Source organism: Chelonia mydas, chromosome 14 (assembly GCF_015237465.2).
Source record: "Chelonia mydas isolate rCheMyd1 chromosome 14, rCheMyd1.pri.v2, whole genome shotgun sequence".
Lineage (NCBI taxonomy): Eukaryota > Metazoa > Chordata > Testudines > Cheloniidae > Chelonia > Chelonia mydas.
This window is the reverse complement of record NC_051254.2, coordinates 40506813-40533568: the sequence shown is the minus strand read 5'-3', so window position 1 is coordinate 40533568 and position 26756 is coordinate 40506813. Positions and strand designations below refer to the sequence as shown.

The window sequence follows — 26756 nt, the reverse complement described above, 5'->3', positions numbered from 1 at the left end:
AACAGATCCTTTGTTGCTGCCTAGGCCAGTATCCTTTGTTCCTGTGAAACTGGGCTGGGTTTGTCCCATACGTGTCCTGATGAGGTGTGAACTGCCCCTCTGCTCTTGGAGAGTTTTTGTCTGGGCTTATGTCAATTCCCCAACTCTGGTACTTCGAGTGCAGAAGGTGAGGGCCCGCAAGGACTCTAAAAATGAATACTTGCCACTCCAGGCTTGTATTAAACTCCCAAGGTTACAGCTTTTCTTTGACCTGGAATTGGTAGATGCTGCCACCACCCAAGTGCAAAACCCCTTTGAGAACCCAGGAAGGCGCACTTGGGAATTCCTTCCTGTGGGGTACCCTCAAGCCTTTTCACCCGCACCAGGGAAGAGCTGCGAAGAAAAACAAAGGAAATCAGCTATTGCCACTGTGAAAAAGTGGGACTGTTCTTAATGTTTCCTGTGAATAGTGTGGAGGTGCCTCAGTTTCTCCTATGCAGTTCTTAAGTATCGAGGTGGTAGGATAAGGGTGTATGATCATTGCAGAGCCCTAGCGGTCAGGTGTGTGCAGGGGTCTGGACACAGAGAATGGCCGACACCCTATTTCCTGGCAACTGATGGCCTAGGCCCTTCCCCCCTGCAAGGTGAGAGCTAAGGGGTTGGAGAACAAAGGAATCAGGTGCCCTTCTGGCCCCAGGGAAAGGGACAGAGGAAGAGGGGCTGGAGAGAGTTTTCAGTTTGATGCTGGCTGGGGAGTGGAGTGAAGTGCAGACGTGGTTGTCTGGCTCACTGCCCCCCAAAATGGACCCAGCTGAGGGGTCCCGTTCTCTGCACCTACAAGCTCTGTTTTAGACCATGTTCCTGTCATCTAATAAACCTGTGTTTTACTGGTTGGCTGAGAGTCATGTCTGACTGCGGAGCTGGGGTGCAGGACCCTCTGGCTTCCCCAGGACCCTGCCTGGGCGGACTCGCTGTGGGAAGCGCACGGAGGGGCAGAGGATGCTGAATGCTCCGAGGTCAGACCGAGGAAGGTGAAGCTGTGTGAGCTGTTTGTCCTGCAGACAGTCTGCTCACAGAAAGGAGACTTCCCCAGAGTCCTGACTGGCTTCGTAGGGAGCAGTTCCAGAGCATCGCCCGGGGACTCCGTGACAACTGGTGGCAGCGGTGGGATGTACTGCACCCCGTGGATGGCGCTTCCTGCAGTAAGTGACTGGCGAGCAGTAAAACGAAGGGGGATTGATGAGGACCAGGAGTGCTGAAGGCTCAGAGAGGAGTGGTTTCGGGGGGCGGTTAACCCCTGGGAGTGTGTGACCAGCGAGAAGGACTGTGCAGTAATGGGGTCCCCCTGGGGACTGCGGCGAGCAGTCTCGGGGCGGAGGAGCCTGCGGCTTGGCCCTGGGAGAGAGAAGGACTTTTGCAGTAACAGGGTTCCCCTGGGGATTGCAGCGAGCAGTCCCAGGGGCGGAGGAGTCTGCAGCTCGACCCTGGCAAAGAGGTGGTGACCTCGAGAAGGGCTGTCACACTAGGGGTTCTCCCTGGAAACCATGGGGAGCTGAGAGCACACAGGCCTGGGAGTCCACAACTTGGGAAGAGCGGAGTGATGGCCTGTCACCATCTCCTTAAGAAGGACACTGTAACCCTGTGCAAAAAGAGAGGGTTGAGCATTGGAAAGTTCACCAAAACACAGTTAATCGTGCAGCTGGAGGAGGATGACCGCTCTAAGGAACAGATTTCTGACCCCAACTGGGGCTATAGCAGGATCTGGGAGCAGCTGGAGTGGCAGCCAGGCATCCCCAAGACTCCAGTCCCCGACCAGACGAGGGTCTTCACAATCGGGTTCCCCATCGGGGGATCGGAGACGGACGGGATTGGAGCTGAGTCCGAGAGAGCAAGAGGACTGTGGGAGACAGCGAGAGTCCAAGAAAGAGCTGCAGAAGCAGCAGCAGCATGAACTGGCGGTGGTGGAGCGGAGAGGCATAGGGGACCTCCCACGGGGGAGTGGGGATAGACCCCGGGGTGCCATCTCCGCAGGGAACCTCGAGACTAAATTGCTGCCCCTGGTTAAGGAGTGGGGGGATGTGGATGCCACCTCACTGCCTTTGAGCAGGCTGGTGATTTGAACCAGGGGGACCCTGCGGAAAAGCCCCAGTGTCTAGCTCCCTTGCTGGGTCCCAAGGCCGTAGACTCCGTCAGCCAGATGGGTGGGGTGGTGGACAGGCTCCCACTCCTGGTCCCAACCTATATGTCTGTGTGGACCTCCAGTGGGAGCGGAAGGTGACGGTCAATGGGGAGACATTCCTGGGGTAGCGAGATCCTGAGACAGAGAGAACTGTTGTCAGGCCCTGGGTGGTGCAGCCTCAGATGCTGAGGGGCTGTGTGAGCTGGGTGAGGGTCCCAGGGATGAAGCCCCTCGCCCTGCCTATGGCCCAGATCCCTGTGCAGACCCAGGAGGGGTGGGGCTGGCTGGTCTTTGGGGTTCCCCAGGATACCAGCTGCGCGACCCTGTTGTGGGGTGACTGTGTCTCTTTGGGACAGGATCCAAGCCCTGCTTCTGTAACTGCCAAGGGTTTGAATTTGAATCCAGGGAACCAATCGGTGGAGAGGGAAATGGTCAGTGAAAATGCAAATGACCTGGCTGGCAGCAGGGAGGAGCTGCTAGGATCAGGCTACCTGCCTGCCTGTAACCAGACCCCTGGAGCTGGGTGGGACAGAGAGATGCTCCCCGCCCCCCTTGCACACCAGAGTGGGGACTCTCACTGGCTCTGATGCAGTGGGAAAGCAGTGGCCTACCCCCACTGGGACTGCAAGGGCAGCGCTGAGCACAGTGGGAGCTGAGACCCCAGCTGAGTGGGGGGAGACACAGGCAGGGCAGGGCATCTGTTGGGAGTGGCAAGGTGCTTGGTAAGGGAAGTTTGGATGAGCCTAGGCAGCCTTGTGAGCTGATGGCTTTGTCTAGTCAGCAGTGTGGGAAGGTGAGGAGAGTGGAAGGTGAGTGTCCCTGGACCTTACCCGTTAGCTGCCTGGAGAATTGTGAGTGAAGGAAACGTGCCTGTGTCTGTCAGGGGTATTGACTTGCCTATGGAGGGAGCTACCCTGATCTCCAAGCAGTTGTCTGTGACCAGCCTTGTGTGCTGGGACAAGGGGAATGAGATCCCAAGCTGTGGGTCTGGGAAAGCAGAAAGTGTGTCCAGCTCTTCATAGAATCATAGAGTATCAGGGTTGGAAGGGACCTCAGGTGGTCATCTAGTCCAACCCCCTGCTCAAAGCAGGACCAATCCCCAATCAAATCATCTTCTTTGTCTGTGGAGCAGGCTGTGATGGTTGAGACTAGTGCAGTTGTCTCAGAGTTGGTTCTGGATTCAGCTAAAGCCCAGGAAGGGAATGGCCCTAAGTTTGTGTCTGCTCAGGAGAATGGCCCTGTAACTAGGTCACATCCAGTCAGTGTCTATGTAAAATCCCAGAGCCCAGACAATTCTGGTGCTTGTATTTTGCCTGTTACTAGTGTGTGGCAAAGGGAAGGAGAAGGCTTCTGACCTTTTATCTAGGAAGTCTGTAAGTTTGCCTGAAAGGGGATTGTGTAGGAATCCGCCTGATGGGCCAGAGGTAATTCTGGATGTAAGTAAGACCCAGAAAGAGTCTGTTGTTGCTCAGGAAAGTGTTCCTCTAGAGCAAGCCCTAGGTAAATAGGGTAAGAGCAGAATTTCTGTGAGGGGTGAATTGTTGCATAGACAAGCCCTAGGGAAAGGAATCCTCATGGAGTCTTTGCAAGCAGTTGACTGCAACTGAAGGGTGTGAAAGTGATTTAATCAAGAAAGTCTCCGTTCCTAACGGCCAGAAATTTTCTGTTGTGAATGGATCCACTGACTTTCCTGTTGAAAGATCCAGTGTGGAGAGCTTTGCGAAGGTCTCAGATGGAATGAAAGCTGTTAAGAAAGTTAAACCATCCTATAACCAAGTGGCTGTGTTTGACCAGCTTGTTGGGGAGACAAGGTTGTTGAGAAAGGGATGTCTCCATGCTAGTTCTGTAAGTAAACAGTATGTGGCCCAGGTCAAGAGGGGGGCTTTTAACCAAGAGAGCCCGAATTGCAGGCCTCCAGACTGGAGCACTGGGAGAAGACCCAATCCCAGTTTGACCCCCTGGGGTTTTGGGGTGGCCAAAGGGCACAGGCCGCATAAACCTTCCCATATGCGGCCTGCGAGTGCTATCGACCACCCCCGACCTCAGGGAGGGCGTGAAATTGGAAGGCTCTGGGGTAACTCCCACCAAGGAATGGGAGAGATGCTGGAGCATCCCTGGGAACATTGGTGGGTTCGAACTTCCCCAGGTCACCGGCTAAAGTGACCCCGCTCAGTTCGATCTCGAAGGGGGGAGAGGTGTGACGAAGTGGGACTGTTCTTAATGTTTCATCTGAATAGTGTGGGTGTGCCTCAGTTTCCCCTATGCAGTTCTTAAGTATCGAGGTGGTGGGATAAGGGTGTATGATCATTGCAGAGCCTTAGCGGTCAGGTGTGTGCAGGGGTCTGGACACAGAGAATGGCCAACACCCTGTTTCCTGGCAACTGGTGGCCTGGGCCCTTCCCCCCTGCAAGGTGAGAGCTAAAGGGTTGGAGAACAAAGGAATCAGGTGCCCTCCTGGCCCGGGAAAGGGACAGAGGAGGAGGGACTGGAGAGAGTTTTCAGTTTGATGCTGGCTGGGGAGTGGAGTGAAGTGCAGACGTGGTTGTCTGGCTCACTGCCCCCCAAAATGGACCCAGCTGAGGGGTCCCGTTCTCTGCACCTACAAGCTCTGTGTTAGACCATGTTCCTGTCGTCTAATAAACCTTCTGTTTTACTGGCTGGCTGAGAGTCATGTCTGACTGCGAAGTTGGGGTGCAGGACCCTCTGGCTTCCCCGGGACCCCGCCTGGGCGGACTCGCTGGGGGAAGTGCACGGAGGGGCAGAGGATGCTGAATGCTCTGAGGTCAGACCCAGGAAGGTGGGAGCTGTGTGTCCTGCAGACAGGCTGCTCACAGAAAGGAGACTTCCCCAGAGTCCTGCCTGGCTTCGTAGGGAGCAGTTCCAGAGCATCGCCCAGGGACTCCATGACAGCCACCAGCTAAACAACATGCACACAAACCTCTTAAAAACACAAAAATCCAATTCTGTTCTTTAAAAAGGTCAATTTTATAAATAAAAAAAGAAGAAAATACATTTGGGACTTTGGCTTTTGCTAAATTTAAAAAAACACTACAAGGATTAAGCATTAAGAATAGCTCTCTTAAGGTCCAGCTTAAAGGTTACAAGCAAAACAAAAGCACTTGGGGTTAGCACAAAAAAATTGAAAGCCATAAAAAAAAATAAAAGGGATAAACCTATTAGCATCTTCCTAAACATTTCCTAATCTATTTAACTATCTGAAGTTTTAAATGAGTAGTTTCTAGGTATGATACTGATGATTTTTCATGCCTGGCCAAGCTTCTCACAGCATAATTGCTCCCTGTCTGCCTCTCCCTGAAAACAAAAACAGACAAAAGGGAAGTCTTTGTTTCAATTTAAAAAGTTCTAGCCTTCCCATTGGCTCTTTTGGCCAGTTCCCCACTCACTTCCTTTTACCTATGCATGGCAGTAAGATTTTTTAACCCTTTACAGGTAAAGCAATTAAATAACAGCGGCTAAAAGGGATTTTATAGCTACTGGCATGCTGGGTGTCCATAAAAGGGAGCTACCCCCCCACTTTCATTTACCACAGCTTGTTTTAGGCCACGAGGACACATTTTCAACCTCATAACTATATACATGAAATTACAACCTATAACATTATATAACAACAATGATCAGTGCATCATGAGCCTTCCGAAGACACCCGACATGACAAACTTTGCACTGGATACCACACAATCATAAGGATGAACATGGGGGTGTAGGGTGTTCCCCTAAGGTACAGAGTGTCACAGGTTTACTGCAGATCCATTTTCTCAGAGAGCTGCAGCTGGAGCTGCTGACTGTGAGGTCTTCGTCCAGGTACGTGCAGTCTGCTCCTCCTTGTATTTCAAACCTGTAACCCAGAAACAATTGGAGCTAGAGTCAGTGTGTGCCAGGCACAGACCAGGGGAGACACCCCAAGTCAGGGAGGGGAGCTGCTGCACTCACAGCCCCTCAGGATCCCCCTCCCTGCAGCAGCACCGGGCCCACTCCCAGCAGGAGGGGAAGTTAAAGCAGCAAGTGGGGCATTTCCATCGCATCTGACCCAACATGGAGAAAAAGACTCACCGATGGTCAAACTCGGTCCCGTTGGCCCATTTCCAGACCTGGCCCGCGTCCTTCCAGAGGCCGATCCAGTGGTCCAGTTTGCCTTTGTAGGGCAGCAGGGAATCCTTAGAAACCCAATAAAAGCAATCAGCTGTGTTAGACCCTGACTCTGCTGCTCCCCACCTTGGGCAGCAGGGGATTCACAGAATCATAGAATATCAGGGTTGGAAGGGACCTCAGGAGGTCATCTAGTCCAACCCCCTGCTCAAAGCAGGACCAATTTCCAACTAAATCATCCCAGACAGGGCTTTGTCAAGCCTGACCTTAAAAACTTCTAAGGAAGGAGATTCCACCACCTCCCTAGGTAACGCATTCCAGTGCTTCACCACCCTCCTAGTGAAAAAGTTTTCCCTAATGTCCAACCTAAACCTCCCCCACTGCAACTTGAGACCGTTACTCCCCGTTCTGTCACCTGCTAGGTAGTTGAAAGCAGCTATCAAATCCCCCCTCATTCTTCTCTTCCGTAGACTAAACAATCCCAGTTCCCTCAGCCTCTCCTCATAAGTCATATGTTCCAGTCCCCTAATCATTTTTGTTGCCCTCCGCTGGACATTTTCCAATTTTTCCACATCCTTCTTGTAGTGTGGGGCCCAAATCTGGACACAGTACTCCAGATGAGGCCTCACCAATGTCGAATAGAGGGGAACAATGACGTCCCTCGATCTGCTGGCAATGCCCCTACTTGTACATTCCAAAATGCCATTGGCCTTCTTGGCAACAAGGGCACACTGTTGACTCATATCCAGCTTCTCGTAGACTGTAACCCCTAGGTCCTTTTCTGCAGAACTGCTGCCTAGCCATTCGGTCCCTAGTCTGTAGCAGTGCATTGGATTCTTCCATCCTAAGTGCAGGACTCTGCACTTCTCCTTGTTGAACCTCATCAGATTTTTCTTTTTGCCCAATCCTCTAATTTGTCTAGGTCCCTCTGTATCCTATCCCTACCCTCCAGCGTTTCTACCTCTCCTCCCAGTTTAGCGTCATCTGCAAACTTGCTGAGGGTGCAATCCACGCCATCCTCCAGATCATTAATGAAGATATTGAACAAAACCGGCCCCAGGACCGACCCTTGGGGCACTCCACTTGATACCGGCTGCCAACTAGACATGGAGCCATTGATCACTACCCGTTGAGCCCGACAATCTAGCCAGCTTTCTATCCACCTTATAGTCCATTCATCCAGCCCATACTTCTTTAAGTTGTGGGCAAGAATACTGTGGGAGACCATGTCAAAAGCTTTGCTAAAGTCAAGGAATAACACGTCCACTGCTTTCCCCTCATCCACAGGAGCCAGTTATCTTGTCATAGAAGGCAATTTGATTAGTCAATTAGATTTCTAGAGGCCTCTTCCATTGTTATTGGGTGAAGGGATCAGATAAGTATTAATCTTTCACCCTCCCTCATCCTCTTTTGGGGGGCTGTGGCACCTACTGGGTGAAGCAGGAATTAAGCTGCAAAGTCACTGTCCGCCCAGCAGCCCCTTCTCAGAGCACAGCAGGGCCAGGAGGGAGAGGGAGATGCAGGGGGAGGGCAGACAGACCCCTGCCACGAAGGGCGGGTAAGTTGAGGGGAGGAGACAGAGCAGGCCTCTCCTTCAGCTGGATTCCCCCCACCACCCCCATGAGGGAACCCTGGGGCTGGGCTGAGCTGGGGAGGCAGGTTCTCACCCCCTGCAGCCCCAGGCAGCCCATCAGCTGGGAGCTGACTGAGCTGGCCCAGCCCTGCACAGGGCGAGTCTCCCTCTGGGGCTCAGGCAGATGCAGGGTCGAGGTAGCTGGAGCCCCGGGCCCAGCCAGGATTCAGCTGCCAGAACCGCAATGACTCTGGCCAGCCGCTCCTCTCTACCCTACAGCGGCTGACCCCAGCCTGACTCTAACCCTGTCTGTTGTGCCGGCAATCGGTGGGCTTGGCACAAAGCATCTGTGCTCTCACCAGCTTCTGCAGATTGTCAATCCCAGCCAGGGAGGCACCCTGTGAAGAGCAGAAGCTCCGGCTGTAGGTCCAATTCCCTGAAGCTTTAGAAAAATGGTAACATTTCCCCTGGATCCCGATCCAGCCATCCGGGCACCAGGAGGCAGCAGGGGGACATCGAGAAGAGTGCTTAGATTTTTCCACTAAAAAATAAAAAAAAGAGAGAGAGAACCCAGGGTGAGAGATCGTCCCTTCTCTTGTCTCTCTGTGGAGAACAAGCAGGAACAGAAACACAGGAACTGCCAGACCGGATCAGACTAGTGGAACAGACGGCTGATCTCTGAGAGCAGCCAGCACTACCTGCTTCAGAGGGAGGGCAAGACACCTCGTAGTGGGCAGTGGTGGGATAGCCGGCCCCAGAGAACATTTCCCCCAAATGCGCTCAGAGGGTGCCTAGGCCCCAAAGCAGGAAGGTTCATATTCCTTCTATTTGTATCTTGATTCAGAGAGAATAACCTACACGGAGGGGTCAGGAGGACACTTCTGTGTGTCAGTGGCCGGCTCACGGCCTGAAGCAGGAGGGTTCGTACCCCCTAGACACTGAACCCTCTCCAGGATTACTCTGGATAGTCTCATTACCCATGTCAAGGGCCAGTCTTTTTATGAATCCTGCTGAGCTCTGGGCCTCAGTAACATCTTGTGGCAGTGATTTACCTTGGGCACAAGGCTGCTAGTTACAGATTTAATGCAACTGGAGACAGAGAAAAACGTTTAACAGTGGTGTGGTATTTCAATCAATTCCACGGAATGGCCACTAGGAGGAAATCAGACACCAATGAGTGGGAGTGACCTGCCAGATTTTCTTGCTCCCAAAGACCATTTCAATCTTAAATCTGTAACTAGAATACTTTGAGGGTCAACAAGTATGTGGACAAGGGGGATCCAGTGGATATAGTGTACTTAGATTTTCAGAAATCCCTTGACAAGGTCCCTCACCAAAGGCTCTTAGGCAAAGTAAGCTGTCATAGGATAAGAGGGAAGGTCCTCTCTCGGATCAGTAACCGGTTAAAAGATAGGAAACAAAGGGTAGGTATAAATGGTCAGTTTTCAGAATGGAGAGAAGTAAATAATGGTGTCCCTCAGGAGTCTGTACTGGGACCAGTCCTATTCAACGTATTCATCAATGATCTGGAAAAAGGGATAAACACTGAGGTGGCAAAATTTGCAGATGATACAAAATTACTCAAGATAGTTGAGTCCAAATCTGATTGTGAAGGGTTACAAAGGGACCTCACAAAACTGGGTGACTAGGCAACAAAATGGCAGATGAAATTCAATGTTGATAAATGCAAAGTAATGCACATTGGAAAACATAATCCCAACCATGCATATAAAACGATGGGGTCTAAATTAGCTGTTACCACTCAAGAAAGATCTTGGAGTCATTGTGGAGAGTTCTCTGAAAACATCCACTCAGTGTGCAGCGGCAGTCAAAAAAGCAAACAATGTTGGAAATCATTAGGAAAGGGATAGCTAATAAGACAGAAAACATCATATTGCCTCAATATAAATGCATGGTACACCCACATCTCGTATACTGCATGCAGATGTGGTTGCCCCATCTCAAAAAAGATATATTGGAACTGAAAAAGGTACAGAAAAGGGCAACAAGAATGATTAAGGGTATGGAACAGTTTCCATATGAGGAGAGATTAATAAGACTGGGACTTTTCAGCTTGGAAAAGAGACAATTAAGGGGGGGATATGATAGAGGTCTATAAAATCATTATTGGTATGGAGAAAGTAAATAAGAAAGTGTTATTTACTCCATCTCATAACACAAGAACTAGGGGGTCACCCAATGAAATTAATAGGCAGCAGATTTAAAACAAATAAAAAGGAAGTATTTCTTCACACAAGGCATAGTCAACCTGTGGAACTCCTTGCCAGGAGATGTAGTGAAGGCCAAGACACTAACAGGGTTCAAGAAAGAACTAAATAAGTTCATGGAGGATAGGTCCATCAGTGGCTATTAGCCAGGATGAGCAAGGATGGTGTCCCTAGCCTGTGTTTGCCGGAGGCTGGGAATAGGTGACAGGGGATGGATCACTTGACAGTGACTTGTTCTGTTCATTTCCTCTGAAGCACCTGGCATTGGCCACTATCGGAAGACAGGACACTGGACTAGATGGACCTTTGGTCTGACCCAGTATGGCCGTTCTTATGTTGATTCAGGTTTTTTCCTCCAGGTAAAGAATACTCCTGGGGGAATTCTGCGCCACTGCGTGTGCACAGTGTACCCCCAGGGTTCAGTGGCAGCCAGGCAGCGGGTTGGCAGATCACAGGGTGCCTGAAACAGGGACTTCGGCCCTTTAGTGCCCTTTGTGGAACCAGCCCCGGTGCCTTGGCTCCCGCCACCATAAAATGGGGACAAGGACAGATCCCTGCCTCACAGGGGATGTGAGGAGAAATCCGTTGTGTCTGTGATGCTCTCAGGTATGACAGTGATGGGGGATGGAGGGGACATGAAATAACCTAGAGAGACTCCGGTCTGACCTGACTGCTAAAGCAGAGAGGCCAGGGAGAGTGGACGTGGAGCTGTGAGCCATAAAGGGAAAAACTCCCCCACACCCAGAGAGTGAATCATCAGGGGTTGGGAACTTACCTCCCAAAGCTGCTGCTAAAGCAATGATGATTACCACCAAGACCACGACTATGGCAATGAATACAGCTCGACCTTCAGATACAGCTGCTTTCCTCGAGTTGCTGTTAGCTGGATCATCTGGAAGATAAAAACCCCTTAATGCTCCTGGTGCTACGAAGACCAGAATTATTTGCCATCAGGCTCTGATCTGACACACACCAGGTATTTATTTTCAGGTCTTAAATGGTTCTGTCCCAGCTCTGGACAAAAATATTAACTCAAACTCCCATCCAGACTGCAAAGGACAACATCACTCCCCAAATCACCACTGTGTGGTTAATTAGCTCAATTAATCCCCAAAAAGGACCCTGCAGATATGAGAGAGATTCAGATATCAGAGGGTGGAGGATGATCAAGGGCCTGGAAAATCCATGACAAGAGTTTGAAAAGCCTGGGATTGTTCACCATGGAGAGGAGGTGAATGAGGGGCGACAGGATAAACAGTCTATCCAATAACAGACGGGACAGAAAGCAGACTGGGAGCTTTTGCTGGTCAAGGTGTGGGCAGTCCCTGCATGTCCCCTTGTGGCCTGGTGTGGCACTGTGGGTGCACCCTCCTTAATTTCCCTTGATTGGCAGCAGTACATTTGCTTTAACAGCCCAAGGCAAGGAGAAGCCAATACTCATTAACAAAACAGCACTTCCCTTTTCAATAAGGCTTCAGGAGAGGAGCAATTTCAACAAACAGTTCATATGGTCCTCACTTCAGGACCCTGGGTCAGAGATCCCAAAGTTAACATCCATAAAATCAAGTCTCAGGCTGATCAGGTTGGTCTCCTGTAGCCGGAGAGGATCCACCACCTGCTGCAGCCATCCTGACTTCTACTCCCCTGTCTCCTTCAGCTCCCTCTTGCTCTTCAAATAGCCCAGGCCTATGGTGGGGCAGGGCTGCCTTGAGTACACCTGTCCCAGATGTAGCCTCTTGCCTGTCCCATAAAGGGGTAGTTATCCCCTTCCAATTGTTCTCCTTGTCTTATTACACAAGAACAAGGGGATATTCAATGAGATTAAAAAGGTGGGAAAAGAACTATTTTTTCCAGCCAATGTATAAGTAGACTGTGGAACTCACTGCCACAGGAAATCAATAAAGAGAATTTAGGAAAGTTAAAGGGATTGAGCATTTATATGGTTAACATGAATATCCAGAGTTGTCATAATTAACAACCAAAGGTTGGCAGGAACTTTGGAGCAGCGCCTGCATCCCAGGGAGAGTAAATCCAGGGAACCCCTGCTGTAGTTCAATCTTAGCAACTCCTCTTCCCTAGCACCCAGAGCCTACATCTGAGGGCATGTAGCAGGGTGGTCACTTGCTCCAGCCGTAAAGGGCTTAAAACAGCCCAGGAGAGGGCTGTGGCTGGGAGCAAGCAGTTCCCAGGCTGATTGGGGAAGCAGGCTCAGCTGTGGCCACGCCCCAATCAGGGCTCCACTGGCCCTTATAAGTGGGCAGTGGGCCAGGAGCAGTGAGTCCCTCTACCTTGGGAAGGGCCTGGCTGCTTAGGAGCTCACAAGCAGAGCAGCGCTCTGGCCTGGAAACCCCCCAGGCTGCAGGCCTTGTTAAAGGTCCAGAAGGGTACTGCAGTTGCAGGGGCAGCCCAGGGGTGGGCTAAGGCAGCAGGTCCAAAACCCCCTTGCCTGTGATGAGTGACATATACACTGCAGTCTGCCCCAGTGAATGGGGGCTAGATGGTGACTGGCAGTAGCCTGGTCCTGAGGTGAGGTGGGGATAGTGGGTGGGGGGTTCCCCTGGGTGGGGAGACCCAGAAACTGGGGATACTGCCAGGGGGCAGCCCCCAAGAGAAAGGGGCACTGGGGTCCAGGAGGGGCACAGGGCCCAGTGGCAAGAGGGTGCTCTGGAGGCCAGCGAGCTAATTCCCAGGAGGGCCAGAAGGAGGCACTGTGGAGGTGAGCATTGCCCCATTACAGGACATGATAAATTCACTGGCAAAACACAAATGAATGTGTAGTGGCCACAGGCTGCTACATCTGCTCCTTGCATGTGTTATGAGTGCATATACCTCAACTCTCACACTGGAAGGACAAACAAACAGAAGGAAAGAGCAGTGACAGGAGCGACCCAGGGAGACATGAGCCAAATGTTTTCCGGGGGCAGAACATGTGCAGTCCTAAAAACCATCTGTGCAACTGCCACACAAGAGAGCATGTGCGGCAGGAGCTGAGTCCATTGGAGCAATACAGTCTCTGCTGCACAGGGCGGGTGCTGGGAGAGGAGGAGGAAAGGCATCTCCTCTCTCCAGCCTTTCCTAGGCAGGGAAGCTCCAGTTACCTGGTTCTCCTCCATTCTCCATCTTTATGCAGCCGTTAAGAGGCTGCTCAGAGGGATTTGCTTCTGCTCCCTCCGGCATCTCTTCGCTCAGTGAGGCAGCGGTGGGTGCTGGGCTCTGATCAACTTGGAGCCAGCTGCAAGAAATGGCTCTTTGCAGCTATGGCAGAGTCAGTTCCAGTCAGCTGCAGTGTCCCTGGCTTTGGCTCCTGTCATAAAAATAAAGGAAAGGGTAACCACCTTTCTGAATACAGTGCTATAAAATTCCTCCTGGCCAGAGGCAAAACCCTTTCACCTGTAAAGGGTTAAGGAGCTAAGATAACCTTGCTGGCACCTGACCAAAATGACCAATGAGGAGACAAGATACTTTCAAAGCTGGAGCGGGGGGGACGGACCACAAAGGTTTGTCTGTCTGTGTGATGCTTTTGCCAGGAACAGATCAGGAATGCAGCCTGACAACTTCTGTTAGTTAGTAAGTAATCTAGCTAGAAATGCATTAGATCTCCTTTTGTTTAATGGCTGGTAAAATAAGCTGTGTTGGATGGAATGTAGATTCCTGTTTTGGTGTCTTTTTGTAACTTAAGGTTTTGCCTGGAGGGATTCTCTATGTATTGAATCTGATTACCCTGTAAGGTATTTACCATCCTGATTTTAGAGGTGATTCTTTTACCTTTTCTTTTAAGAACCTGATTGATTTTTCATTGTTCTTAAGATCCAAGGGTTTGGGTCTGTGTTCACCTGTACAAATTGGTGAGGATTTTTATCAAGCCTTCCCCAGGAAAGCGGGTGTAGGGCTTGGGGGATATATTGAGGAAAGACGTCTCCAAGTGGGCTCTTTCCCTGGTCTTTGTGTAAGACGCTTGGTGGTGGCAGCATACTTGCTCAAGGACAAGGCAAAGTTTGTACCTTGGGGAAGTTCAGAGTGGGGAAGGAACCTTGACAGCTCCTCTCCCAGCTGACCTAGAATCTGCAATGACGCAGTCAGGACAGCATAAGGGTCAGTGGGTCTGTCTGTGGTGTCCCATCTTCCATTCATCATAACAAAAGCCCAGAGCTAAGAACAGTGTAGTAACCAACACCCTCCTCTGTCATCAGGCCCCTCATAGAAGATTCCCCATTTCCTCTCACTCCTCAATTCGGAGTTGGGCAGTGGAGGGACGCACTGACACTGGGTGTGGTGTGAAGGCAGGGATGTGCACATGCCTTCTATGTCTGGAGCGCACGGGAACACAATGCAGAAGTGCACTGGCAACTCTGGGAACTTGGAGGGGGGGTGAGTTTGAGATGCAGCTTTGGGAGGGGCACAGACACAGCACCTTGGAAGGACTCTAAGGGACAGAGTCTCCCCTATCCCGCCCATTGGATAAAAATCAGTGGTTTAAAATTTGATTTTATTTAAATACTGTTTTAAAATTAAATGTCAAATAATGACAATCTATGTTAAGGCCTAAACCTACTATAATCCATTAAAATAATTTACATTTAATTAAAAAGAATAATATTCCAGCAGAACATGTTTGCTGATGAAGTCTTGAAGAAAGTCAAACCACTGAACTGGTGACAGTCACTGGCTAAGCACCGGTGACAGAGTTTGTTAAAACAGCTTTTGACAGCAGTAGCCTCTTGTGCAAGTACAGAGAGACCACTTTCTTCATTTCAGTTTATTCAAAGTTAAGAAACTGATCACGTCAAGGGATGTGATCGTTCCCCTTTGTTCGACATTGGTGAGGCCTCATCTGGAGTACTATGTCCAGGTTTGGGCCCCACACTACAAGAAAGATGTGGAAAACGTCCAGCGGAGGGCAACAAAAATGATTAGGGGACTGGATCATATGCCTTATGAGGATAGGCTGAGGGAACTGGGATTGTTTAGTCTGCAGAAGAGAAGAATGAGGGGGGATTTGATAGCTGCTTTCAACTACCAGAAAGGGGGTTCCAAAGAGGATGGATCGAGACTGTTCTCAGTGGTAGCAGATGACAGAACGAGGAGTAATGGTCTCAAGTTGCAGTGGGGGAGGTTTAGGTTGGATATGAGGAAAAACTTTTTCACTAGGAGGGTGGTGAAACACTGGAATGGGTTACCTAGGGAGGTGGTGGAATCTCCTTCCTTTGAAGTTTTTAAGATCAGGCTTGATAAAGCCCTGGCTGGGATGATTTAGTTGGGGATCGGTCCTGCTTTGAGCAGGGGGTTGGACTAGATACCTCCTGAGGTCCCTTCCAACCCTGATATTCTATGATTGGGAGCTGAAAAAGCAGAAAAACTTGTTTTGCTCTTCCAATCTATGGATGAAAACTAGGTGTGAGAAGATGAGCTCTATAGCTGTGGCTCTCAACCTGCGGCCCAATCAGCACACAGCTGCGGCCCATGTGACATCCTCAGGGCCATACAGGTAGTGCTGGATGCGGCCCACAATGGTAAATAGGTTGAGAACCACTGCTCGAAAGTCTTAACAAACATGGAGCGGGAACCATAAAGGACTCAGGCATTGCATCACAGCTCCTAGCTTTTAGCTGGCTAGAAAATCCAAGAAACACCATTGCGATCCACGAAGCTGATTTAGGCACACAGGCTCCTATAATATGAATGGGGAGCCAGGACGTTAGGTGGAGAGTCACCTAAGCCAACCAATGGGAGATACTGACCAGTGGGGTGTGTCCTAAACCCTGCCCCTCTCTCAGGGCAGGTCTACACTACAGCAGGATCAACGCTCAGATCAATCCACCGGCGGTCGATTTAGTGGGTCTAGTAAAGACCCGCCAAATCGACTGCAGATCACTCTCCAGTCAACCCCTGTACTCTACCGCCAACGAGAGGAGTAAGGTAAGTCCACCGGAGATTTTCTCCCTTTGACCCCCGTGGTGTAGACCCCACGGTAACTCGACCTAAGATGCATCGACTCCAGCTACGTTATTCACATAGCTGGAGTTGCATAGCGTAGATCTACTTACTGCGGTAGTGTAGACGTAGCCCCAGAGATAGCCTCCCTGTGGTCTGGATTTAGGTGCCTATTCACCACAAAAGCCAGAGAAAGAGGAGATGCCACATTATAACGTTTAGCCGAGTGGTTAGATCACCACCTGAGACGTTCAGATGACTCACATGAGGCAGCAGTACATGTTCTCAAAGGCTAAAACAGACACCTAGAAAACTTTTACTCTTATAAACTTAGGGGCCTAGTTTAAGTGCCTATCGGGTTCGTCAGAAGTTTTGTGGATTGCAGCAGAGCTGAAACTGGGATTTAGGCATCTAAGTACTTTTGCTGATCCCATCCATGGTGACTAAAAACAATCAGTTCAATTCACTAACTACAGGTAATTAATCGTTAGGCATAGGCAGCATACAAGGCTGCATAGGGCACCAGAAAATTTGGGGCACCCCTGGGTCTTGGTGTCCACCTCCTGCAGGCTCCCACCACAGCTGGCTGCTGCAGCCTGGTGAGTCTTCCTCTGGAGGGGGTCTAGTAACTTAAAAGTGAACAAGCCTCCAGCCTGCCAGACCTATTAGCACCACATTGAAACTGTTAACGAGCCATTCAAGTGGCAAAGAAGCCATTTAACAGGCATTTGCCAACCCCCAGGTATCTACTGTCAGTTTCTGAATTTACTGACCAAAACAGTTGTGCATTACGGTCATATTTACTCAGAACATGTTCGTCTACAGGACCTTAGTTTAAAATTTGCTTTAAAAATATTTCATTAGTGTGTTGCTAAAGATTATAAAATCACATCTCTAAAAAAATCCTTGCATAGATTTTTAGATGCACAATCTGAGTATTCACCTTTAGCCTTAAATGCTTGGATCTTCAGACATAGTTTTTTAAATAAATCCTTCAAAAGACCACCCTTATCTAAAATATACATTTTATTTTAATTACTATAGTACAAAAAACTTGCTGCCAAAGTCTGCCTGTCCTTTCTGTCCATCCCGTTCTCCCTTCACCCCCCCGTTCAAGGGAGCCCTTAAAGGGACAACACCCCCTTTCCTTCCAGATAGCTGGACAAACGAGTTTCCCTTTCTTTACTTCTGACTATTTGATGAACTGGTTCTAAGAGAACCCTTCAGCAAAATCAGTACCTTCATAAGATATAAAATCCTTTGTTATGCCTAAAATCTTTGGAAACATTTTTTAAAGTTGGTGAAGTCTCATAAACATGTCTGTTGTTATGGAGATCACACAAAGTAAATTAATGTTCCCTTTTTCGAAAAGCAATGAACAGGGCAGGGGTAGTCCGTTATTTTTTGTCAAGCTCCACATTTCTTGGTCAAGGTATAGTAAAGATCCAGACGCCAGAGAAAATAATACCAAAAAAATTAACAATAATGATAAGAAGAAAATAAAAAGATTTCACGGTCCATTCAAAAGTGTCTGTTGGTCCAGATTTGGCCTGTGGTTCACCTATTGACTGTCCTGGTGTAGGCCGTGGAGGGACTTCAGCCCACCCCCATGCATTGAGAGCTCTGGGGCCTAGGTGCGGAAGGGGGCTCTGCATGGGGGTAGGGAGTCAACCCAACCCCCCCCCCTGCAGTGACAGCTCTGGGGGCAAGGTGCAGGAGGGGGCTCTGCATGGGTTTGGTGGGGGGGCAGACTCCCCCTCTCCACACTGAGAGCTCTGGGACCGGGCAGGGTGTGTGTTTGGGCTCCCGGTTACACACACCCAGGGCTACAGCCGCACGTGCTGTCCCGGGCTGCTCCTCCCGCCAGTCCTGGGCTGAGTTCCCCGCGGTCGCCGCAGAGGTCGCTGGGCCGGGTCCGTGTTCCTCCGCGGGCGGCCCGGGGCTTTTCCCCTCCCTCACCAAGGGCCGCCATGGCTCGGGAAGATCCAGCGCCCCACAGAGAGCCCGCGTCCGCTTCCCTTCCCCGCTTCCGGCCCCGCTCACTGCCGCCATGACAGGGGTGAGGGCAATGGCCGCAACCCCCCCTCCAACCGCCCCTTTTCTCGTCTCTGGCAGGGCCCTGCTCCCCCGCACCCCAGGGAAACCAGCACCTGCGGCGGGTGCCGCAGCCCCATCCCGGCTATCTCTGGCCGGCTGCGCCGCCTCCCCCCCCAACGGCAGCTTCCGGAGCCAAAGGTTCAGCAGGGCAGGAAGTGCCTTGGGGTAGCCGCATCCCGGGAGCGGACTCCGCGCTGCCCTGACCCGGCTCGGAGACACGCGCTGCCCGGCCCTCACCTGAGACCCGAGCCGGCAGCACGAGGCCTGGCACACGTGGAGCCCTGCACCTGCAATCCCAAGAAAATGGAAGGAGCGGAAGCCAGGCCAGACCCAATCACTCTCCCCTTCTGATTGACGCGGCTCTGACGTCGGAGCGAAGACACACACACACACACCCCCGCCCCCGCCGAGAAAGGACGTCCCACTCTCACTCCCTGCCAGGGAGAACCTGACCCAGGGGACAAGCCGGGGACCACGCTGCCGGGTGCACGTGCAAAACCTGCCTTCCCGGCCCCCAGCCCTCTGGGCACGCTGAGGAAAAGGAGGCATGTTGGAAAACAATCCCAGCTACACATATCAAATGCTGGGGTGTAAATTAGCCGTTACCACTCAAGAAAGAGATCTTGGAGTCACCATCTGAGTGGATGTTTTTAGAGAACTGGCCACGACATGCCGTGGCCCTCAAAACAGCTAACAGGCTGTTAGGAACCATTAGGAAAGGGAGAGAGATTTTCTGTCTTCTTATATAATTCCAATATATAAACCCAGGGTACACCCACACCTTCCATAGTGCATGCAATTCTGGTAGCCCCATCTGAAAAGCAGAGACTGAGAAAGGTCCAGGTGCAGGAGTGCCCAACCACAGATTACCCAACAAACAGAGGGGAAGCGCTGTGACAAGAATGACACTCCACACTGACACACACACACCCCCACCCCCAAATAACAGACCAATACTCTGAAACAAACCAACCAACCAGTTCAAAAAAGTGAAACAACCTACCCCATGCAGAGTTTTTACCTCAAAAGGTAAGAGTGCTGGAGTCTCCAGGAAGACCATAAGGGGCTTCACAATTACTATTGATTTTACATGGGAGGCACCCAGATCCTATGATGGGGGCCAAATCTTCCTTTTCAAAAAAGCCCTTTCCACCATTACAAGAATGACACTCAGAGCATTAAACCCTCCATCTTCCATAATACACCCCAACTTCAAAAAGACCCTGACACAAGCCAGCCAACCAGCCCCAAAACCCTGAACACCTTACTCCAAGCAGAGATTTTACCCCATAAAAGAAAGACATGCCAGAGACTCCTTGAAGACCACTAGGAACTTAGCTATTGATTTTACATGCAAGGTACATAGATACCAGAGCGAAGAGTGTCTATACAGAACACTAAAGTAAAACAGGCAGTTCTCCTTCTGGGGAGAGGAACAGAGACAAAGGAAAGCACTCTGGTTTACATGGTGTAGCCCATAGGGTTAGCTTGCCTTTATTATATTCACAGCTTTGCATTATAGTCAGTAGTAATGCAAGGAACTTACAGGCCTGTATCCTTCAGCACGCTAGCACAAGGCTTGAGGCCTATGAACAGATAAACAGCCCAACGGAAAACTCCAAGTACTGGGGAGCTGAAAATAGGGTGTTTAAGGGGAATTTCTCATCACAGGAACATGACCCAGCCACAAGAGGGCCATGGTAACAACTTGAAATCACTGATATACTAACCCAGGGGTGGCCAACCTGCGCCTAAGAAGGAGCCAGAATTTATCTATGTACATTGCCAAAGAGCCACAGTAATACGTCAGCAGCCCCCCATGAGCGCCCCAGCCCCTGCCTGCCAGCAGCCCTGCTGATCAGCACCTCCCCCTCGCTGGGGGGAGGGGAGGGCAGGAGGAGCGAGGGCACAGCAAGCTCAGGGAGGGGGCTGGAAGGGGTGGAGTGGGGGCAGGGCCTGTGGCAAAGTCAGGGGTTGAGCAGTGAAAACACACACACACACGCACACACACACACACACCCCGGCACACTGGAAAGTTGGCGCCTGTAGCTCCAGGCCTGGAGTCGGCGCCTAGACAAGGAGCCGGATATTAACCTCTGAAGAGCCGCACGTGGCTCCGGAGCCATAGGTTGGCCACCCCTGTACTAACCTATAGGAGAAGGACACGCCAACATTAGTAAGGTGAGGATGTACAAATAAGGAAAAAGGGAAAAACCCCTACTGAATATGCATCAGACATAGGGGCGTCAGCGTATCATACTATAAAAGTGGCATCCCAGCCTAGGGGCAGTAGGAGGAAGATGTAGTCCTTGGGAGATGCCAGAATGGTGGCCACTGATGAGGGGGAAATGATGGACAAGAGGAAGATGATGGCTAATATTTCAGGTTGTTCTACGAGGGATGATGTGAGTATACGGGATCTCGGTAGTACCTATAGCTCCCTCACTGAGTTGGGGTGTTTGTGACTGTGCTAAATGTATTAATGAACTATTTGTAAATAGAGAAGAGTTCCTATAGTGTAAGTGTTGCAAGTGTGCACATCGGGGTTCCCAACTATACAATAGTTTGAATAATACTGGGCCTGATCTTGGGACAAGAACCTGTCAACCCTCAAAGTGATGACTGGGGATTCTTAAGTAATCTATCTATCTATCTATCTGTCTAAAATCTATAGATTGGGCTACAATGGAGGACACTCAGATATTGTGGGGGATGGGCAGCAATACAAAACCCAAAAACTGAACCATGCACGACTGATGCTCGTCACACCACTAGAGCACTGGACAGCACTCAGATACCATGGGGAAGGTGTGGTATAAACCTGAATAACCACATATAAAATCAGAGCTTCATGCTACAAATAGCTTTAGGTAACAAAAATCACCACCACCACCACCTTCCAAAGCAGCATAAAACTGTGCATCAAAAACTCCAAACAGCCACAAGTTACCAAAGAATGGGTTCTGTAAGAAGCCCTTACCTGGCCTGGCATCCAGTCAGTCTGTTCCTCAGTTTAACTTGGGCCATGCCTCAGTTTCCCCTCAGCAGTTGGATAGAAAATTCAGTTTAGCTCTCCATAGTCACCATGCCAACCAGTGTCCTCCCTCCTCTTCCAGGGTAAGCAAGAATTCAAACAAAATAACACAAGCCCTTCACCCTTCCTGGGCCATAGTCCTCTTCTCAGCATTTTCCCTTGGTTGCGGGGTTCACAGAAGTCCATAATTCCCACTCCCGGGTCTTTGTGCCACCTTTTCCCCAAGATGCAGGGGAGCGAAGGGGGCAAGGAGATGGTGCGGGACTGGTGTCTTTACTTGGATGGGGGCAGGGGAACTGGGCCCACTGCACTCTTCCCCTCTTGCCACATGCAGGGTCCTTTACTGGAATGATCTTCATGGGGGTCCTCCACAACAGCAGATTTTGGGGTTAACACCCCTTTGAGATGCATGGGGCAACTCCCCCCATTTCAGAGAATGGTCTCAGGCTCTCTGCAGACTCAGGCAGATGTTTCTGCATTGCTTACATTCAAGTCACAGTTCCAATCTTTTCTTCCCAAGGACTCAAAACTTTAACAAAAAACAAAAACAACCAAAAACCAGTCTTTGGTAATCACATGACTCCAGGAGCCACGGTCCTAATCAAGGCTGATAATGTTTATGCCCTAATCTGACCCTGATCAATCCCATTCAAATAGACTCACTCCTGATCTCTCATTACTTGGACAGATGCGTCGTTATAACCATGACAGGTTTCAGAGTAGCAGCCGTGTTAATCTGTATCCATAAAAAGGAAAGGAGGACTTGTGGCACCTTAGAGACTAACAAATTTATTAGAGCATAAGCTTTCGTGAGCTACAGCATCCGATGAAGTGAGCTGTAGCTCACGAAAGATTATGCTCTAATAAATTTGTTAGTCTCTAAGGTGCCACAAGTCCTCCTTTTCTTTTTTCATGACAGGTTTATAACTTTTTCCTTGCCAGGGCCCCCAACCCTGTCTAGCTTAGACCCCACTCTCAATTAAGGAGGTACAAATGCAGCTGTTTGACACCCGTTCACAACCCTTCTAGGCTGAGAACACTTGAACCGTAAGACCAGCTGTAGCTTCCCATCATGCTCTCAGCTACTCATGGAGAGAGGAGCCCACAGCCAGAGAACCTCTTTACAACGGGAGGGCCCCACTCCATCTACTAGGCAGTATACTTATCTGATCAGTCAGTGCTCAGTGAGAGTCTGTCCACAGGCCCCAGGAACAGTCCTGCAAAGAAAGTAACAGAAAGTTGTTAAGCAAAGCTCAGACTTTAAGGCCAAAAGGGACCATCATGATCCTCTAGTCTGACCTCCTGCACATTGCAGGCCACAGAACCTCACCCACCTACTCCTGTGATAGACACATCTTCTGAGGATCAAGTCAAATAATCCATTGGAAGGAGTTCTGCGGTGTTTTTAGATGCAACCTGGAATGAAAGCGTTGTTTTAAGGTGTTGAGCATGAAGTAATTTTATCCCCCAAATTACTAATAATTTGGAGAAGCATGGATTGGTAGGCCGAACCTTACCATTGCTCTTATTAATGCTAACTCAGGAGAGTGACCCCTAGCACCGCTCCTTACACACTATTTTAGTCATAATGTATCCTTGCTGGAGCTAAGTATGATCCAGAGTAGGCCTTGGCAGAATACTAACACAGTCAGTGTCAGCTAACCAAGTAAGCATGTTCCTGACCTGAGCAGATGATGCAGAGACAAGCGTTCTCAAGTAACTATGTAAACACATCCCTAAGATGGTCCAGGAACACCCCGACCTCTCAAAGATAACGAGGGGATGGCAGGATAGTGAATGAGGATGTTTTGTTCGATGCAGAAGGATAAGGATGGTAACTAACGATATCTAGGGTGTAATATGTAACTTGTTTGTATCAATGCTGAGAGTCTCCACTAGGTGTCAGCACTACACAGCACACGCCCCTCCTTAATCAAGAGCAGAATTATGTTTTACGTAACTCCAAGTAGTTGCAAGGACACTGCGAACACTAATGGATTATCAATCCTTTGCACTTATACAAAACCAGTCATTCATAGATCCCAAGGTGCTTTGGGTGAGCCCCTCTCCTCGTCCCTCCCCCCCCAGGCCACCCCTCTTCCCCCCTTCCCTCCCCCCTGATGGCCCCTCTCCCCCTCGCTCCCCCCCAGGCCACCCTTTCCCCTTCCCCGCCCCCGGACGGCCCCTCTCCCCGCTCACTCCTTCCCTCCTCCCTTCCCTGTGGCCGCCCCTCCCCACAGAGCCACCCCTCCTCTCAGGGCTGCCCCTCTCCTCCTCTCCTGTCATGGCTCCCCCTCTCTCCCTCCCTCCCCTCTGGGGCCACCCCCTTCCCTCTGCCTCCCTCCCTCCCCAGGGCCACCCCTTCCCTGAGGCTGCCCCTCTCCTTCTCCCCAGCACCACTCCTCTCCCCGTCCCTCCTTCCCCTCAGGGCTGTCCCTTCTCCCCCCATCCCCAGAGCCGCTCCTCTCCTCCCTCCCTCCCTCCCTCCCCAGAGCTGCCCCTCTCCCCCTCCCTCCTTCCCGCCACTCCTGGGGGCCACCCTTCTCCCCCTCTCTGCACCCCGGGGGCCGCCCTTCTCCCTCTCTCCCCCACAGGCCACCCCTCCCCCCCAGGGCCACCCCTTTCTCCCTCCCTCCCCCCTCCCGGGGGCCACTCCAGGACTGGGTCTCTTCCCCCACACCCAGGCCTGCCTTCCCGCTCCTAGTATCTGTGGGGCTGGGTCTCAGACTAAGCCAAAACATCTGCTTACCGACTCTTGGCGCAGGGGAGGACGTGGCAGTGGGGGTTTGCTGCCTTTATAAAGCTACTTCCCCAGTGCACCTCCCACAGCTCGTCATCCTCTTGTCCCGGGAGTTTCTGCCCTTTCCCAGCAGTTTCCGTTCCTTAAAATTTTCCGTCCTTATATGGCCTGGCCAGCTCATTTCTGAGTCGCTGTCCTGTGGGGTTTTCAGGTCTCTGGCCTGGTTCCCTGCTCCCTGTGCACCATGGTACTGTCCCCCCCATCCCTCTGCTATGTACTGTATACACACACACACGCGCGTACACAATATACATAAGGGGTTCTCAAACTGGGGGTCGGGACCCCTCAGCGGAGGTTGCGAGGTTATTACATGCTGGGGTCCTGAGCTGTCAGCCTGAACCTCAAGTCCCGCTTTGCATCCAGCATTTATAATGGTGTTAAATATATAAAAAAGTGTTTTTAATTTATGAGGGGGGGTCGCACTCAGAGGCTTGCTATGTGAAAGGGGTCACCAGTACAAAGTTTTGAGAACCGCTGGTATACGTTTTAAACAAACAATTTAATACTGTACACAGCAGTGATGAGTGTGAAGCTTGGTTGAGGGGCTGGAGTCAGAGGGTGGAAGAGGGTGGGATATTTCCCAGGGAATGCCTTCCTGCTAAATGATGAACCAGCACTCGGCTGAGCCCTCAAGGGTTAACACGTTGTTGTTAATGTAGCCTCACACTCTACAAGGTCGCACAGATGGAGGGAGGAGGCACAGCATGGCAGAGAGAGAGACAGAGACACACACCGTGTGTGTGAGTGTGTGTGTGAGAGAGAGAGAGAGACGCGCATTGCCCCTTAAAGTACGTTGACCCCACTCTAAGTACATTGCCTTTTTAAGTAGATCAGCAAGTTGAGACTGCAGCTGCTACCTGCAAGCTCCCTCCGTCCTGAGCCCTGTTGTGTCTTCCCCCCCGCCCCACCACTCTGTGGAGATGGGGGTCAGGAGCGGGGGGAGCGGGACACCCTGACATTTGCACCCCTCTTCTCTCTCCGCTGCACAGCAAGCGGGAGGCTCCTGGGAGCAGCTCCAAGGCAGAGGGCAGGAGCAGCCCAGGGCAGTGGGAGGAGGGACAGCTGAACTACCTGGCAATTGACAGCCTGCTGGGCGGCTGCCCCATAGGGAAAATAGGGGAGCCAATTGGGGGCTGCCGACCCACCCTGGTTCCAAGCCCCCACCAGCTCGCTTCAACGGGCTGCTCTTCCTGCAAGCAGCAGACAAAGCAGGCGGCTGCCATACAACGTTATAAGGGAGCGTTGCACAACTTGAAACGAGCATGTTCCCTAAATCAGCAACAAAATAACATGAACCGTTAAGTGAGGAGTTACTGTAACAGAAAATGTGGAACTGGAAGCATTGCTTAATAACTTCTTTGCTTCAGTTTTCACCAAGAACGTTGGTGGTGATTGGACGTCTAACATAGTGAATGCCAGTGAAAATGAGGTAGGATTAGAGGCAAAAATAGGAAAAGAACAAGTTAAAAATGACTAGACAAATTAGATGTCTTCAAGTCACCAGAGCCTGATGAAATGCATCCTAGAATACTCCAGGAGGTGACTGAGGACATATCTGAGCCATTAGCAATTATCTTTGAAAAGTCATGGAAGATGGGAGAGATTCCAGAAGACTGGAAAAGGGCAATTATAGTGCCCATCTATAAAAAAGGGAAATAAGGACAACCCAGGGAATTACAGAGCAGTCAGCTTAACTTGTGTACCCGGAAAGATAATAGAGACAATAATTAAGCAATCAGTTTGCAAACATCTACAAGAAAATAAGGTGATAAGTAACACTCAGCATGGATTTGTCAAGAACAAATCTGTGTCAATCCAACCTGATAGCTTTCTTTGACAGGGTAACAAGCCTCGTGGATGGGGGGAAGTGGTCGACGTGGTATTCTGAATTTTGTAAAGTTTTTGATACTGTGTCGCACTGACCTTCTCATAAACAAACTAGGGAAATGCAACCTAGATGGAGCTACAATAAGGTGGGTGCAAAGCTAGTTGGAAAACTGTTCCCAGAGAGTAGTTATCAGTGGTTCACAGTATGTGGGAAGGGCATAATGAGTGGGGTCCTGCAAGGATCAGTTTTGGATACGTTTCTGTTCAATATCTTCATCAATGCTTTAGATAATGGCATAGAGTACACTTATAATTTTTGCGACTGATACCACGCTGGGAGGGGTTGCAAGTGCTTTGGAGGATAGGATGAAAATTCAAAATGATCTGGACAAACTGGAGAAATGGTCTGAAGTAAATAGGGTCAGGTGACTGCGGGAGTAAGTGCTCTTTAAAGAACATTAATGGCTTTGTTAAGTCAACACATAGACCAAACCCTGGAATCATTAAAGTGTTTCACAAAGTATGGACTAAGTTTTTGGCTGGGGCCAAAGCATGCCTCAATAATTTCGCCTTAAAAAGAATTCAACGTAAACATAGTTCGTATCAATGTTGGGAGATCCTTGAGGTGTATCCAGGAGCTCTAATTTCGCCCTTCCACACCAGTCTCACGTTGGGGGTGTGACGCATGGCTAGAAAGGGTTAAACATCCTGCAAAATAAATAACCCACAGAAGACATGTGGGGAGAGCATGTTTGTGTTTTTGTGTATTTACATATGAATGAGTAGGATGGACAATGTAATCAACAGTCCCTGTCTATGCTGTATTCTGATATCATTTAAATGAATTGTAAACATGGGATATCTTGGTATTCATCTCTCTTTGAAATGTACTGTGAATGGTGGAGGAACAAGCAGATGGCCTTATGTTAATTCATATAGTTAAGTACCGGTGATGGACCTCCTTCAAAGTCATCCTAATTACCTTTTGTTCCCCAAGGAAA

General features: G+C 50.3%; 1 protein-coding gene across 4 annotated transcripts; it reads right to left on the bottom strand.

The window, feature by feature from the left end:
* Positions 1-5: 5 nt before the first annotated feature.
* LOC102938954 (C-type lectin domain family 2 member D-like) lies at positions 6-23998 on the bottom strand. 4 transcript variants are annotated; one of them, XM_043528291.1, is made up of 9 exons: positions 23878-23898; positions 22463-22544; positions 21075-22345; positions 13165-13370; positions 10842-10958; positions 8198-8379; positions 6230-6333; positions 5902-6014; positions 6-372 (listed from the first exon to the last, which is right to left on the bottom strand). In XM_043528291.1, the coding sequence occupies exons 4-9, from the start codon at positions 13241-13243 to the stop codon at positions 353-355; spliced, it is 615 nt and encodes a 204-aa protein (XP_043384226.1). In that variant the 5' UTR covers positions 13244-13370; positions 21075-22345; positions 22463-22544; positions 23878-23898; the 3' UTR covers positions 6-352. The 4 variants fall into 4 exon arrangements, with proteins under 4 accessions (XP_043384226.1, XP_043384225.1, XP_037770998.1 ...); XM_043528290.1 differs by lacking the exon at positions 6-372 and having other exon boundaries at positions 5262-6014; positions 23878-23954; XM_037915070.2 differs by lacking the exons at positions 6-372; positions 22463-22544 and having other exon boundaries at positions 5262-6014; positions 23878-23998.
* Between the last annotated feature and the right edge of the window lie 2758 nt (positions 23999-26756).

Excerpts from the sequence above, each read along its gene's own strand:
- LOC102938954 (XM_037915070.2), bottom strand. The coding sequence starts at position 13,243 with ATGCCGGAGGGAGCAGAAGCAAATCCCTCTGAGCAGCCTCTTAACGGC. Across the intron at positions 8,380-10,841 it reads TTTAGCAGCAGCTTTGGGAG|TGGAAAAATCTAAGCACTCT; the intron begins GTAAGTTCCCAA and ends TTTATTTTTTAG. Across the intron at positions 6,015-6,229 it reads GGGACCGAGTTTGACCATCG|GTTTGAAATACAAGGAGGAG; the intron begins GTGAGTCTTTTT and ends TCTGGGTTACAG.